The 17157-nt window shown below is 48.4% G+C and overlaps 1 protein-coding gene across 1 annotated transcript in view; it reads left to right on the top strand.

The window, feature by feature from the left end:
- The window catches only part of grid2ipb (glutamate receptor, ionotropic, delta 2 (Grid2) interacting protein, b), a 72699-nt gene that overhangs the window by 43980 nt on the left and 11562 nt on the right, over positions 1-17157 (top strand). The window contains exons 5-15 of the mRNA XM_088936411.1: positions 598-864; positions 3433-3518; positions 6713-6782; positions 7698-7792; positions 8312-8501; positions 9185-9339; positions 9498-9638; positions 12840-12937; positions 13288-13432; positions 13885-14201; positions 15112-16011. Coding sequence (XP_088792537.1) covers positions 598-864; positions 3433-3518; positions 6713-6782; positions 7698-7792; positions 8312-8501; positions 9185-9339; positions 9498-9638; positions 12840-12937; positions 13288-13432; positions 13885-14201; positions 15112-16011 — 2464 coding nt within the window. The remainder of the gene's footprint in view (positions 1-597; positions 865-3432; positions 3519-6712; positions 6783-7697; positions 7793-8311; positions 8502-9184; positions 9340-9497; positions 9639-12839; positions 12938-13287; positions 13433-13884; positions 14202-15111; positions 16012-17157) is intronic.

Here is a 17157-nt window from a genome sequence, read left to right as displayed (position 1 = left end):
TTTAACTCCTCTGGTATTTTCTCCTGGGATTACAGAGCAAAGCAGGAGGGAAAAAAAAGATCTCATCCTTTTCATTCACTTCTGATGTGCTCAGCGATTCCTCTGTCTGTTCGGGATCAAGGGGATGCTGTTGTTTTTCTCTGTGCGCGGCGCAGCCAGATCGGTTTTTACTGCAACGAGTTAAATGTGGCTGATTCGCCTTGCTCTGCTGTATACTCGGGATGAGTTCAGCCGCGAAGCTCTAGCACAGAACGTTCTGGTCCTGCTGGAAAGAAATCCTTCTGCTTCGGGAAGGGTGTTCTTGTTTTGCAAAGCAGTTTCAGGACTGCTGTCGCTGCTGGGCGGTAGTCTTTTGCCACCGCTGTTTAAGTTATTTGGATTTTGTCCTGTGGGATTTCTTTGGAAGTTTTCTACGTGCGTTGTGTCCTGACACAGGGAGATGGGGTTAACTGCAGCGGGTATTATCCAGTAATCTCTGGGCTGGGCTGGGGTTCCTTGAGGGGGTAAAACCGAAAGTGGCCCCCGTCCCAGTTTCACCCCCACTCTCCTGACTCCGGCGCCCGCTGATGCCCAGTCTCGCTCCGCCATGTTTGTCAGGATCTTCATCCCCAAGAAGCACCGGCAGCGCTTCGACGAGGTGGTGTCCCAGAGCCTGATCAGCCGGCTGCGCCGGGGGAAGAGCCTGACGGAGACCGCCCAGGGCCGCCTGCGCCGCAGCCGCAGTGAGGACCACCACGAGAGGCTGCTGGTGTCCACCCGGGCCAGCTCCGTGCCGCGGGCCGGGGAGGACAGCTCGGCGCCCAGGGGCCTGAGGAAGAGCACCTCCCTGGTTGCCGGGCACTCCGGCGCCGGCGGCAACCGTAGGTAAGGACCCGCCGACATCCAGGATTGGCCGACGGGCCAGGGGGCGTGGCCATTGCTCTTGTCTGAGTCCTGCTTCATTAATATGCTTCCATTACATTCTTAACTGAGTAAGGAATGATTTCATTCATTATTTGGAATGTTTTTCTTTTTCATTTTCAACTGTCCACTTTTGGGTTTTTTTATTCTGAAGGTATTACACCTCTGTAGCTGCATTGCTGTTTAACATCTAGATAAACTGTTAATTGTGCACGGTTAAATGATGATGATTTCAATTGCTTAATTGCAAAGAGGATTGATAACTCGGAAACTCGGAAACTCGGAGTTTAGTGTGACGTCCCTCTTGTAGAGTGTGGGGTGTCAGAACATCGACACTTCTGAGGGATATAAGGAAATCTCATTTCCGAGTCAGAAACTGTTTGAGGGCTTATAAAAATGTAATATACTGTATATATTGTACATATTTAGTCTTAAAATAGTGAGGAAGGAGATTTGGAGCTTTCAAAAACATTAGAAATTGGCACAAGATGGTTTTGCTTTATTGTGGTTCTTTTGAAGATCAGCAGTCCTGTGAAGAGTGTCCTGCACAGAGTTTACCCCACTGAGGACTGAACGCCCATCACGTTAACAGTTTGCAAAATCCGTGGTGCTTATCCTGTAAAAGGACTTGCAAACTTGAAATCAGGCAGAGTGATGTGTATGTTGCTCCAATCGTATCGCATGTGCACTGCGCAGTTTGTGAGTTAGTTAGCCTTTGCACAGCTGGTGAGCATAGCTTGATCCCTAAAGCTCTGCAATCAGAAAACTGATGTTTGTGCTCCAGCACCATGGACGTCCAAATTACTTGTGTCAATACAGGGACTGCAGGCAAAACGCCTTAAGGGAATCATGAGTCTTGTTAATGATCTCTAGCTGACTGGCGGGGACTGAGAGTCTGTCACTGTATTTTGCTATTGCAGGGTGAATTGCCTTTTTTTAAAATGCCGTGGCATTTTCCGGTGACTGGTTATTGATAAGTGCTTGATAAGTTCACCGTGCAGTGCTGTGAGTGACTTCAGATTCTTTACTGTAAATTGTCCTGAATGCCAAAGGCAACACAGATGTTAAGATCTTAAACTACAGTGCCCGCCCAAAAAGCCTTCAGAGATCATTTTAAAGAGCTAATTAACCCTGTTTCATTCACTCTTCAAAGACATTTTCCCATTGCAAACAGAAATCACGCGAACGCCAGCTTAGGGAAAGTGGTGTTTAATTACCTGAAACCTGTTATCGCACTCAGGTTGTTAAAAAAAACAGCTAAATCTCACTAGTGAGGAGATCACTCCAGGGTGCAGCTCCATTAGCACACAGCTGGAGGTAGAGCTTTGGGGAAATTTCACAGTTTCTTCCTTTTCTCAGTGTTTATCTGTTTCAGCACGCTGCACAGTAAAACAGCCAGGCTTTTTTTGAGTCTTTCTTTTCGTCCTCACTTTTCCTCGGCCTTGTGGAAAAGAAAACAAACCGAAACGCAGGAAAAGGATTTAAAGCCTTCCCCTTTTGTACTACTTACATAACAGGAATCAGGTGGTGTTGTCCCTGGAAGTTGCCACGGCAACTGCACAACTGACACTTTTCCTTTAATGAGGAAGATGCCAGAGGATCACCCAGAGAAAACAGTGGGTTAATCCTAAACAAAAACAACTTGGACAAACAGGCCGATATATTGCACTGTCTGTCCTCCACCTATGCTCATATTGTGGAAAACTGCATGTTCTTTTTTTATCCACAACTTCAGAGACAGGCAGCGAATGAGGTATTCAGAAACGGCTGAAAATACCTTGGGCTGTTCTGAAAAATCTTCACAATTAGACAACGTCGTTTGGCGCATGGTGGTGCACAATCTATCGCCTCCAAGGACAGTCTGTTAAGATTCACTTCTACAGAAATGAGAGGATGCTGGATTCTGGGGCTTTGTTTTAAGGCACCAGGCATCCCAGAATTCACTGTGGAAGGGGTCAAAGTGCAGTGTGAGAGCAAGAGGGTGAAGAAAGAGCTTCCTCCCAACAGCAGCCATATTGATGAAGCCCCCTCAAATATTGCCAAAACAGAAGTGATCACAGCCTCTTGGTGCCATGCATGTTGTGTGATAAAGTCATATTCCCAACAGCTGTGCAGTATTGTGATTTATGTATGCTGCTGGTTAGATCAGCGTGACAAAGCCCTCTGTCCTTTTTTGGGCTGCATAATGTGTGAGCTAGTCTTTCAGCTCTGATCTGTGTACTGTGTGGCTACAGTACATGTCCACGTTCACTCCCTTGAACATTAGAAAGTCTACAGAAACCTCTAATTTCACTCTCAGCATCACGTAATTACTACCTGGTGACAGGATCTAGACAATTCTAATTGTAATATCTCCACTGCACTCTGTTTCTTCAGTTCAGATCTGGAAAATACATAATGATAGGTGTTAAAAGAACGGGTCGCGCTCCTGTTTTCTCAAATTGATTTGTGTGTTAGTCATGTAATAGAGCCACAGCCACAATCTAGTTACATGCTGTGGACCATCTCCAATCTCTTCTTTTTCCATTGCAGGACAGTGCGTGTGTACAAAGGGAATAAGAGTTTCGGATTCACTCTGCGTGGTCATGCCCCAGTGTGGATCGACTCGGTCATTCCAGGTAAGATACGGTTCTGGGACGGACACAGCATGGGGTTCTGTATCATTTATCAGGGTCTACGTAAGCACAAAAGGCTTGAGCAAGTTAGCAGTGAGCGTTTGACTGCAAAGGGACAAGCAGAGGTTTAATTCCAGGCTGAAAAGCAGAAAGAAGAAACGTGATGTTTCAGCTGTTGAGGAAGACCAACCTGGAGAAGACTCGGCAGCCGAAACGTCGTGTTTCTTCTTTTTACTTTTCAATGTGGAAGTAGCCCGTAACAGACATCTTGTCTTGCAGAGCAAAGGGATTCACCTGTGCAGAATCATGGAAACAAAGCCTGAGTTTTACTGTACATCTCAAATCATCTTGAACAGAGAACTTCCTGAATCCTTCTGTCTTGAACTACATATTGTATATATATATGTTGTCATGGAATTTTATCAAAGGAGAGCCAGGAGAGGTGTTCTCATTCACTCAGTAAGGTCTTTATTCATATTGCAATATGGGAAAAAGCCATCACTGGTCTGTGCAGAGAAGTGAAAGCTGATTCAAAAGCAAGCAGGGAGAGCCCCTTGTTTTATATCTTTTTTTAAGCTGATGCAGCACTTCAAGGACAGGCGAAGCAGTAATTTTCCATTCCTTATAGGTTTTTGCTTTAAGCAGAGAAGAGCAGTTACTCAAATAGTTTCTCATACTCCCTTCTGCAAGCAGCAGAGATAAACGTTATTAAAACATCCCGTGCCCTTGATGAGCTGGGTGCTATCACACTTTGCTCTAAGTATCCAGCTGCTTCTGCAGCACAGCAAACAACATTTTTAGGATAAAACACTTTTTCTCGGTAACTTTCCATTGCAATGTGATATACAGTGCATGCATCTACATGTACTGTATATAATACAGTAAATGATATACACTATATATATCATGGTGTGTAGTACATACTATGCAACACTCTGATCAGTATCTATTCATTCAACAGAAAATTAAAGTGTGAGCTTACTCCTAACTGCTTACATTTGGTAAAAACAAGTAGAAGAGCAGCAAAGGGGCTATTCAGATCCGTCTGTGGCGCCCCTGGTTACCTAATCCGGTTATTCCAAAAAGCACGTTTTGAAACTTAAATTTTCAAACGTCTGGGTTTCGGAATTCAGCCTGCCTGTGGGGGAAGAGAATGACTGCAGATCTTTTTTTCACTCTGCATAAGCCCTGCAGTGTAGGGCTCCTGTGTGGCACAGCAATCAGGGTTCTGGGCTCTGAACTGGAAGATTCAGTGGGGTCGAATCCCAAGTGAGACACTGCCTGTTGTACCCTTGAGCAAGGTTCTCGACCTGAGCTCTTTTACCCAGATAAATGGGGCCAATGGGGTTTAAGTTGGATAAAGCTGTCAGTCAAATGAATTAGTAAGTACTACAGTGATGCTTGGGTTGCTATGTTATAATGTAGGTGTGAAACGTAGTTCAGGACCCTATGCAGACGGTATAGACCAGAAGTAAGTGGAGAAGGACAACAGGGCAAACACGATGAGGAATCAGGATGGGATGACAGACAGGGGGGCGTGACGAAGGTGATCCGGTGCTCGGGGGGGAGCGTGGCGCAGGCAAACAAGTCCAAACAGTCCAAAGAGGAATCCGGGGCACAGTCCAGGGTCCAGGAACCGGGAGAGCCATCAGAGACAGACGGGGTTTAAATCCGGAACGGGATCCGGAACAGGAACAGGGAGTTAAAACCAGGATGACGAGGCCAGGCGCTCTGGACGGTCAGGACACCGTGATGAAGCCTGTGCCGTCAGGTCTCTCCTGGACCCGCTGGCAGGCAGGCTTCCTGGCGTCCATCTCCCAGTGCTGAGCCAGGAAGAGCGAGAGCGCCAGGCTTGAATAATGACAGACAAAACAGGGGGCAGCTGCACGTAATCAACTAAAATACCAAAGGACTGGAGCGCCCTTAAGAGGAGGAGACAGCCTTTGTTTTGTGAAATGAAAAAAAAGCTATTTCAGGGGTGTCACTGTATCCAAAGCAAAGGGGCAAGGAAGACTGGATATCTGTCTGAATATCTGCAGCTTTCTTACTAGAGGAATGTTTTTACTTCCCTCTGAGAGTGAGCACGTACCTTTGAAATCTGCGCCGAACACAAAATTCTTACAATACTGACTGCTTGTCATCCCATGCTGCTCTGTGACTGTGTAGAGGAGTAACCTGAAAGGGAAACTTCCCAAAAAAATCCCTACGGGACCACACTGTTTCAAGCTGTATTATATATAATTATTGGTAATTCAGTAAACAAATGACAAATTGCAACAGCGTGCTACTTTCACCAGGGTGGGGGGGTCTCTTGCTGAGCTGTCCCACTTCTTGTCGAGTTACTGTCCCATGTCCTTGTTCAGGAGGAGCTGTGTGCACCCTGTCACTCTGCAGGAGGAGCTGTGTGCATCCTGTCTCTCTGCAGGGGGCGCTGTGTGCACTGTGTGCACCCACCCTGTCTCTCTGCAGGGGGTGCTGTGTGTACCCTTTCTCTCTGCAGGGGTTGCTGTGTGTACCCTTTCTCTCTGCAGGGGGCGCTGTGTGCACCCTGTCTCTCTGCAGGGGGTGCTGTGTGCACCTTGTCTCTCTGCAGGGGGTGCTGTGTGTACCCTGTCTCTCTGCAGGGGGCGCTGTGTGCACCCTGTCTCTCTGCAGGGTGTGCTGTGTGTACCCTTTCTCTCTGCAGGGGGTGCTGTGTGCACCCTGTCTCTCTGCAGGGGGTGCTGTGTGTACCCTGTCTCTCTGCAGGGGGTGCTGTGTGCACCCTGTCCCTCTGCAGGGGTTGCTGTGTGCACCATGTCTCTCTGTGTGCACTGTGCACGTTAGTGCCGCTGTGCAGCATTGCTCTGTGTCCGGTCTCTCATGACTCAGGGGGCTGGAGAGGGGAAGTGGGAGGAGAGAAGCTCCCAGGAAACTGCAGCACAGCCATGGGAGTGCAACACTCCAGGAAACAGATGAGCTCATGAGACCCGGAATGTCAAGAAGAGCAGCATACGGGAGTGTGTCATGTATGCAGATTGGAAACGAAGTATCGGCTTGACTCACGCGGCCCACCCTCTTCCTAGAGCCTGCCTTCCTCCTGTTCTGATCTGCTCATGGAAGAAAAGAAGCACAGCAGATTTTCCATTCGACCTGCAAGCTTCCTGTTCTTTCCGATGTCATGTTTTCTAAACTTCCCCCGTCTCTATTTTCACTAGGGAGCCCAGCAGAGAAGTCCGGCCTCAAGCCTGGAGACCGCATACTGTTTCTCAATGGCCTGGACATGAGGTCAGAATGCGTTACCAGGCTGTTCCACTATAATTACCCATTGCAGTCATCGTTACACAGTCTCAGAGTGCCCACAGGTAGTCTCATCTTGGCAAGGCAGTAAGCCTGCTGGGTCAAGCTTGAGAAAAGCTTTCAATTAGAGGAGGGCACCGGGATGGGATGGTGTGGTCAGGTCCCGATCGGAGTAATTCTTACGCCTGGATTATGGTTTTAGATTTAGGGTAGTGTAGGAGGGACTGGTTAAAAATGGCTGGGATTGTGGTTTACTGTTTTGAAGTATCACTTCCAAATAACACAGGCTTGAGTACAATCATGAATATTTTCTACTTCTAGGGAAGAGAGCAGTGAAGTACAGAAAATGTGAGAAGGAGGCATATTGCATTTATACATGCTGTACAAGTCCAATGAGTCAGTGTTGTCAGAGCTGAATCACCAGGAGACATTCACGCAGATCAACTCACTTCATGCTGGAAGTAAAGCCAGAAATTGTCACTATTATATAAATTTACAAAAAGATTAAAAAAGGGTTACAGCTTGTTCTTAGAAGGCAACTGCAACATGTGCTGAGATTGTTCAGCAGCTGTAAGCAGTACGAGTGAAATGTGGGTTTCCCATTCTACAGATTATTCTCGCAGCATCAAAAGCTGGCCCTATTAAATTGAACCTTTTTTAGCCTTAATTGTTAATTGCTTCTGTGTGCAACGCAGATGTGATTGCAGACTGCAGAAAGAGCATGCTTTAAATCTGTGACCTAGGACTATGGGTTTTTCTGCTTACAGCTTGTAGGAGCAGGTAGAAAGAAGGTGAGATCTGTCACTGTGTATCCAATGGGGCTGCTGGTTTCAAGTTGCAGATACATATTCATGAAAGAGCTTAAGGTTGGGTCAGTGACTGCTGTCTGTGTCTGCTTCCCAGGAGCTGCTCCCATGAGAAAGTGGTATCCATGCTGCAGGGCAGTGGTGCCATGCCCACACTGGTGGTAGAAGACGGGCCCACAAACTTCACACTGGGTGAGGCAGAGCCCTCCGTAAGGCTGTAACCCTGCAGAGTGCAAGCCTAGCATCGGGGTCCTTGCAAATCTACACGCAGGAAAAAGTTGTTTTTTTACTGTAAATCCCATCATGTATTTTCAACCAGGACTATTTGTCACAATGGGATTTTTGAGCCAATAAACAGAAGATCTACATTGATTTGGCCAATGGCGACTGCTTGAAAAAGCTTTCGATGAGCTCTTGAGCACATCATTGCCAACAAGAGTTATCAAACAGCAAGAGTTATCAAACACTTCCCTTGCTCGTATTCCAATACGTATACCCTGCATAGCTTTATTTGCCATGTAGTAATCTTCAAACATTTTCAACGACACATTACAGCTCCTACACATAATTGGAAAGTCGCTGGATAAGGCAGAACCTGTCTTCACCCTCTCTCTCTGACTGTCAGTTCGGTGCTGGTTTATTTGACTGTCTGTGTGCTTATGCTTGTGCCCGGCGCTGTCGACGGGGCTGTCTGCGTGCCTGCCTGCTCAGAGCCGGAGCCGGACAGCTCCCCGCCCCGCTCTCGCTCGCCGGTGCTGAGCTCCTTGCAGTGGGTGGCTGAGATCCTCCCGCCCAGCATCAAGGTGCACGGCCGCACCTTCAGCCAGCAGCTGGAGCATCTGCTCACCCACCAGGAGCGCTACACTATCTGCAAGGCCCTGGAGACCTTCTTCCAGCACAGGTACGGCTCAGACATCGGCACTGGCTTTGCAATCGAGAAGGAACCTTGTATCCTAATAGGCTCTCAACAGCTGTCTTTAGTACATTTCTACCTTCAGAGATCTGGCTGATCTCGAACACGTAGCTCCTCATCCAATCACAGCGCTATAGGAAACAGAACTGTCTTCCAGCTTCTCATTCCACCTTTTAACTCCCAACCTGTCCTAGAAAAGTGTTCATTCTAAGATATCTACTGTACATTTCTACTGTTAAAGCAAGAAAAAGTGCATTACGCTTCAATAATGTGTGAGACCTTGCTGTTCTCCCGTCTTTCGGGTGAGACGTTAAACCGAGGTCCTGACTCTCAGTGGTCATTAAGATCCCCAGGCATTTTTCAATAAGCGTAGGGAGTTATCCCGGTGTCCGGGCCAAATTCCCCACCTCGGCCTTGACCGTGGCCTCCAAATTGTCCCCATGTATGATCGGCTTGCTCTTGAATTGCGATGGACTGGTGTCCCATCCAGGGTGTACCCTGCCTTGTGCTCGTTGCTTGCCGGGTAGGCTCCGGCTTCCCGCTACACTGTATGGTATAAAGCGGTTTGGTAAATGACATGACATGACCTTGCTGTTCTCTAGAGGTCTGTGTAGAGTCACTTCAATCCCCCTCAGTTGTCTCTGTGCCCCCCTCCTTCATCCTGTGTCCAGGAATGTGGACACTCTGATCGTGGACGTGTTCCCAGTACTGGACACTCCAGCCAAGCAGGTGATCTGGCAGTTCATCTACCAGCTGTTGACCTATGAGGAGCAGGAGCACTGCCAGCACAAGATCGCCCGCTTCCTGGGGTACAAGACCATCGCAGGTACGAGAGGGGCTGGTGGGACGCACTGAGAGAATGTGCGTGGGCTTGCGTCCGTCTCCCCCTCGGCCTCCGCGCATGTGTCGGCGACAATGCAGAGGCGCGTTTTCTGGCCGCACGGGAGTGATCCTGACAGCCCTGTCTGTGTGCCGCGTCCCCAGTGCCGGCGGCGGCGGTGGCGGCGGCGGCGGCGGAGCCCGAGCCGGCCCCCGACACTCACCGGCGCAGCAGCTCAATGAGAGTCACCTCCAACACCTACCGCAGCAGTGTCCGCGGGAGGAGCTCCGACGACTGCATCCGAGGTACAGTCCAGCCGCGCTGCCGCCGTAGCGCACTGCGCCAGTGCAGGTGCTCCTTCTGACCAGCAGGTGGCAGCAGTGAGCGAGCAGGCAGGACTCTCAACTGGTGCAGTCAGTCAGATAACTGGGATGAAACCACAGCCACCACATGGGCTTTGATTGGCAACTCCGTCATTTACCAAACACTGATGCTGCTACTACTGCTTTTACTCACTACCAGAAATACCATAGGAGGTCCTCAATCCTGTCCTGAACAGCCCTTTGCAAGTAAAGTGTCCCGTTCTCGTTTTCAGTCAAAGGTTCACTGTGTCGCCTGGGGATCTGCATTGCAGCAAATACCTTGCCTTATGTAAGCCGTTCTGTGACCCACAAGCTGAGCTGTACGGCAGTGTGCCGAGTCTGTGTTAAGAGATCACACATTATCCCGGACAGCAAACACGGATAGTCCTGTAATCCCTCTTCGGGGAATTAGGAAGTGGCATTGTGAGAAGAAGAGGGGGGGGGGACTGGGATAGCGACCAGGTGAGCCTGGATAGAGTGGCTCCTCTGTTGTTCTCCAGTTTAACATGGCTCTGTGCTGAAATGGTATCCATGCCAGAGTCAGAGCAAGCTCTCTGTTAGCATGCAGAGTGGGATCCTCTGGTAAGGTAAAAAAAAAAAACATTCCTTGCTGTCATCTGATACATTTTTATTACCAATGAGGGATTATTCCTTTCCTTTTAGTTGGTACATCATTTACCGTTATTTCTCCTTTCTCCCTCTTCATTTGGACCATCGCCAATGAGATCTGCTGATCCTTGCCTTTGGATTGTGCTCTGTCGGGTTCAGCCGTCGTTTTATACGCTGGTTGGACTGGGAGGAGTGATCTGCATCTTGCAGGCAGCTGACATCCTGTCTTATCACTGTTGCAAAGCATGCTGGGAGCTCCCCCCAGAAACCGCTGGCAACAAATGGCCAACTTGTAAAACCTTTTAATTGGGAACTCCAGCAACGGCTGGATAACGGTATAGCCCAGACTGAGGTTCACCTTGTCATTTGGTTCTTTTGTTCAACTTCATAGTAAAAAAAAACATTTTCTGATCACACTCTGTTCAGGTTGAAGGAAAATGAGATGTGGTGATGTGGTGAAGGATGGCCAACTGGGAAAGAAAATATCCCTATCCTAGGGCTGTGTCTTATACTACAGTGAAGAAATTGAGGCTTTTTTGATCATTCTGAAAGCTTTGAAAAGGATATTGACATTATTGAGGTTGTAATTAGAGAACTCAATGAGAAAAATAGGTCATTGCCTTAGGCCTTGTCAATAACTCTTATCTCTGGAGAAGGATGTGTTTCCACTGCATGCATTTTCAAGCAAACAAGTGAGCAGAAATGGAGAAAATTATATAAATCATAGTTATGCAGTCTGAGGGTGTTCGGATGGTCCGTCAAACAAAATATTTTCAACGTTTTGGGCTCAGTTTGAGAATTTCAGTGTATGCGCGTGTTTGTTGGGATTTGTTTCTGCTTAAGGAAGGAAGTAACAGTATGTGAGCTGGATCCACAGTGAGAGTGGAAGTCTGTGAGGTCGCCTCTTTCCACTGTCGCATTAGCATAGTCAGGGGTGTAAGGGCTGAAGGCTGAATCCAGCCTGCAGATTTTCAATCAGAGAGCATTCTCTTCAGGGAAGAATCACTGTCTGTCCTTCCACTTTAGGACAGAGATCAAACACGAAAGCAATGGCCCTGCTGAGCTCGTGCGTCTGTCTCTGCTTCAGGAGAGAGGAGCTGTCTGGTCACCCTGAGGCTTGCTGACAGGCGGGCTCAGAAACATGGCCCTCATTAACCGCAGGGCCCTGGCAGTAGGCTGGGCTGAACAAGGAACCTATTAGTCACACCTGGTCCAACTGTGCAGCACGGCTCGCTCACATTACAGGACAGGGGAGACCGTAGCAGCTGCTCTAACCTTTCTGTGCAGTGAAGAACACTGAATATCCATATCCAGTGTCTAACATCAGGAAATGGAAATGTCACGCTGTTCTGATAATTATTAATTTAAGCAGGACTATAAGTCATTGAGACAGCTGGTTTTAAAAGGATAATCTAACACCAAAGTGTATCTGGTGTCCTTCCAGCACACAGTTTTCACAGCAGTTGTTACCACCTTGTAACTTGATCTTATCAGATGTCAGAAGACTATATTGGACAATACTGGGCACGGTCAGTGCTGTAATGGGATGTTTCTAAAGAACAATTCCTCTTGCTGCTCTAAATGGTATTGCTGGACCAGCAGGTGGCACTGTTCCCTCTGGACTAGGATTTCCAAATGACTGCCCGTGTATGGTAATAATAATAATTGCTTACACTTATATAGCGCTTTTCTGGACACTCCACTCAAAGCGCTTTACAGGTAATTGGGACTCCCCTCCACCACCACCAGTGTGCAGCCCCACCTGGATGATGCGACGGCAGCCATAGTGCGCCAGAATGCTCCCCACACACCAGCTATCAGTGGGGAGGAGAACAGAGTAATGAAGCCAATTCATAGATAACTGGGGACACTGTGCTGAAAGAGGTGTCTGAAATATTAAGCCTAGGTTCAATCTGGCCTCCCTAAAGCTCCGGCTCAATTCATTTGGTTTAGTAACTTCTGACTTCTCCACCTGCCACACATCACATGGGTGGTCACTACACGCCAGTGGTGGGTGAGTGGGTCACCTCCTATGTGTGAAGCATGTTTTTTTGGGATCTTTTTCGGATTAAGAGTGGGATGCAAATCATTTAATTTTGAAATCATTTCCCATTGAAAGAGTGTAACATTGGGACATAAAGGACTGAATATTCAGAGACATGAAACAGCTATAAAATAAAAAGCTCTAATCCCCTGGTTCTCTATTCCTTAATTATGGCCCCATACTGGTTTATTCTTTTCTTTAATATTCGTTTTTCTTATCTTGCAACCACATACTATAAGTGCACGTGAAGAAAGATGCCATTCAGCAATTCTGTAGATTTAATATTCATATATTCAATTTGATCCAATAGTATATTCAATATTCACTACAGTTTGTCAAGGAAAACAAAATCAATGGAAAAGGTCTCAGTTAAAACTGTGGTCCATTCTAAGAAAAGCTCGGTTGTGATTTGTATGGCAACGAGTGGGAAGGTTTTCTGTAAACTGGTGTATGATGTTATGATGTGGCTGTGTCTCACTTCTGCATTCCAGGGGCTCACAGTGACCCAGGGGACGGAATGAGACTCACCCCAGGAGAGAGACAATCTGGAGATGGAACGTCCCTTCCAGAGACCCCAAATCTCAAAAACGTGAGTATTCTGAAATCAAGGAGCGAGGAACTTGCAGTTGGTCTTCAAATGGTGAATATTGTGCACTGGTGACCTGAACACTAATAGAAATTTGAGAAATCTCTCCTCACAGATATGCTGAGCGTCATGTTCCAGATCTCCAACACCAACATGCTGAATATTATTGTTATAAATTAATAATAGAAATTATTAGAGTAATGAAATAGTGGTAAAACGTAGCCTATGATGGCTTAGACTCTCTGCTTTGTGTGCTTAATTTTGGACTGTAGTCCTTTAGGATCCTGGGTCTGAAAACCGACTTAACCCTTGAACTCTCTCTGCCATGTGTCTCCACATTTCTCTTTGAGAAGATGTCTGCTGTGTACGCAGAGTTAGAGAGCACTTACTCTACAAAGGGCCTCAAACCCCTGCCCAATCGCCTGTCCCCAGGGCCGGACAACCTGGCTGAAACCAGCCCAGCACTGCAGCACTCGTCCTCTGCACAGCCCAGCACAGGTACAGGCACAGCGCCGACGTTTTCACCACCCACGGGTGTCAGATCTGATTTTGGAAAGAAATTATGCATTGCACTACAGCAGGATCTACTGCGCTGTAGTAATGGCCTACATTGCATTGTACGGAGCCTGTGAGTCTGCTGTAGTTCAATTCAGCATAGCACTGTGGAGGACTCTATATTCCCAAGTGGAATACTCAGCTAAAGTAGGAAGCTGGGAGACATCTGTAGAAGGTAGCCATTTTGGCTCTTCTGGGAAACAGCGGAGAGACTGAGCCAAAATGGCTGCTTTCTACAGACGTTTCCCAGGAACACCTCAGCAGCACATTCCACGAGAGAATTTGGACTCATAAGCTCCCTCACAGAGCTACGTGAATTGCATTATAGAAGATTGTGCAGTATTGAACCATCTTGATTATTACACTGATTGGTATTGTATTCGCTTTTGCTGCAGGGAGCCGAAAATCGGGACTGTCTCTGTCCTGGAAGGAACCTTTGCCAAGCCCCCAGTGTCGCTGCTACCCCCACACCATCCCATCCCCTGGCAGCGCTGAGTCCAACCCCTACATCAGCCTGGACAGCCCCCCCCCCTCGCCCCAGCCCCCTGACTACCCTCCCAGCCCGCCCTCCCGGCGCAAGAAGCTCTTCACCTTCTCCCGGCCCCCCCGCAGCCGAGACACGGACAAGTTCCTGGACGCCCTGAGCGAGCAGCTGGGCCACCGCGTCACCATCGTGGACGACTTCCTGTCCACCGAGAATGACTACGAGGAGGTCAGTGCGGACACGCACGCAAGCTCACCTTCCACAGAGACTGCTGGGCAGTGTGAGATCCTGTGTGTGGGCATTTCCTTATCCAGTTCCAGTCCAGGCTTGTGTGATCGGTGTCATTAGCTTATAACAACTGGACCTGGCGTCTTTTGCCTGAATCCAAGCTTGACAGCAGAATTAAAGGACACAGGGACGAACAGAACTGTACTCTATAAATGCCATGGGTGTGGACAGATTACTCTCAGTGACACAAAAATAACAGTTAACGTTAACTTCAAATACAACAGTTCAAGTCGGTAGCTGCGTCAGCATGCGTAGGCTGCAAAGGAACAAGTAATAGGTTTATTCCGTGCTGAATAGAGAAGAAAGGAAACACAACATTTCACAACATCTGGAGCCTTCTTCAGGTGTGAGAAAGACAGAGAAGTCAGCAGAAATTATATAGCATAGGAGAACAAAATGCTGTTTTAAAATAAACGAGCATTAAAACGGATAGGTTACCTCAAAAGTAATACAAATAGAAGCCCTGTCCTTCCCCCAGAAGCTACAGGTCTCTTTGGAAGTCGTTAGGATTGCTTTCATTGGGTAAGACAACACAATCTTCTTCTTCTAAGCAGGATCCTTACAATTAACCTCCAAAATAGTACTTATCCAACTGGGTCTTGTATATTCTCAGTACCAGCTGTGCTTCCAAAAAAAGAGGAACTTCCAGGAAATTAGTGTGACAAACATCTTTTATAAGAAGTGAAAGGTGACCAAGAGGTAAGAGGTAAAAGGCCAATAAGTGGGGATTTAGCAGCAGCATGGGGAAAGAGAAGAAGCAATGAAGATATGAGATCATGGAGATGAATGAGAGTTGAGAACTCTGGGGTAAGATTGACCGAAGACAATGACGCTGTTCTCTGCGTTTCAGATGAGCTTTCAGGACGAGCAGGAAGTCGGGTTCCTGCCCCATGAGCTGAGCAGCGCCAGTGAGTACCACAGCAGCAGCGAGGACGGCAGCTCCCTCACCTACTCCTCCGGCTCCGAACACATCCCGCCACCCCCGCAGAGCCCCCCACCGCCGCCACCCATACAGTTCAACGACCCCCTGCCCGTCACCCTCACCCCTGACATCAACAGGAGCCACATGCACCTCCCACACCACCCCCCGCCACCCCCGCCCCCACCCCCGCGAGCCAACCTGCCCTCACGGTTCTCCGTGCACAAGGCGCACCCTCCCAGCCAGGATGTGCAGAATCACCAGCCGCACCAGAGTCCTCATCAGCTTCACCAGAGTCCTCATCAGCTTCACCAGAGTCCTCATCAGCCTCATCAGAGTCCTCATCGGTCTCATCAGAGCCACCACCAGCTACAGCAGAGCACTCATCAAGCTCATCAGAGTCCTCATCAGAGCCATCACCAGCTTCAGCAGAGCACTCATCAAGCTCACCAGAGCCCTCACCAGCTTCACCAGAGCCCTCACCAGCTTCACCAGAGCCCTCATCAGCCTCACCAGAGCTCTCATCAGCCCCACCAAATTCATCAGGCCCCTCAGACTCACCAGCCTCACCAAACTCACCAGACCCCAGAGCCCAGCCAACCTCACCAAGCCCATCCTGCACACCAGCCCCATCATCCTGCTGCTCCCCCCCACCACCCCGGCCAGTCTCACAAAGTGCCCCCGCCTCCTCCACCTCCACCACCTCCCCCACCCTGTGTGCCTCCTCCTCTGCCCCGGCCCATGCACCACCGCTCGGACTCCAGCCACATGAGTGTGAAGCGTCTGCGCTGGGAGCAGGTGGAGAACTTTGAAGGCACCATCTGGGGCCAGGTGGGTACAGCACAGCGCCTCAGAACGGGACATTAGCAAGGTGATGTGAAACGCCGAAACGCTGACACTGCCTGTAATTTTTTTCTATCAAAATAAACTTTATTTCACAAAAAAACATCTCCCAGTAAGTACACACTAACAAAATATTAAACTTACATTAATCAAAAACTTTCTGAACCGAGTGATTGTTCATTATCAGTAAGAGCTGATAATGATGTTGGGGCTGGATTTGCACATTGAAAGAGTCCCATTCAAGGCCTACCCATTGGCTCTTGTCCGTGCCATTTTCCTGTGCCAGCTCTGAAACTGCGGTCGTCCAGTCCTCCGCAGGAGCTCAGGGAACAGGTTTTTCTCTTTATTCCCACAGGCCCACAATCCCTTCCAGCACTCCCTTGCTGTGGAGAAGCCCCATTTGGCGACGTCGCGCTTCATCCTCCCTCTGAGATCCGCAAGGATCCTCTCCTCCAGCTCCCTCGCTCCCCACTCTGTGTTGTGCTGGATAACAAGTGTTCCTCGCAGTTCACAGTCCTTGTTTTGTTAGGGACACCAGTAGCCCCAGCAAGTACTGTGTCCCCTTGTCCAGTCAGGTCGGTGCCAGCCGCAGCAGGATGCACTGGTGGCTGAGCACCACTCCCGCTCCCAGGAGGTGCATAATGTTGTCTATTCTGCCCCACACTGCTTTGGCAAAGGGACAGCTCCAGAACGCATGCTCCTGTGTCTCCTTGACGAAGCACGTGCTCTGAGATTCCTGGTGAGAGAGTGTCTGTAGAGGACCAGCCTCTGGTATGACACTGCCTGTATACTGATCTCACAAGGTCTGTGGTTTTGCAGTTTTGGAGCATTGCAGGGAATACCTTACACTGGTAGCACTAAGCGTATGCTGTCTTGTACTGGTACATAGGGAAATAAATAGTGATAGGTTGGTGCATTTCTGCTTTGGTGTCAAACACACCTTTTGCGATGGCTGAGTTGATCATTAACACTCTCTTTAAAACAAGACTTGAAATGTGATTAAATGAGAAAGAATGCGTGTCAAATTGTCTTTGCGGACCAAATTTGCATTCAATTTAATTTGCATCCCGAGAGATGTAAAGATGGTGGTCTGGAGTCAGATTTGACTGGCAGTGCAACCTTGAGATTTCTGCC

Source organism: Atractosteus spatula, chromosome 18, assembly GCF_055471065.1.
Source record: "Atractosteus spatula isolate fAtrSpa1 chromosome 18, fAtrSpa1.hap1, whole genome shotgun sequence".
Lineage (NCBI taxonomy): Eukaryota > Metazoa > Chordata > Actinopteri > Semionotiformes > Lepisosteidae > Atractosteus > Atractosteus spatula.
Note: the sequence above shows the minus strand (reverse complement) of the source record. Positions and strands in the feature narration are given on the sequence as shown.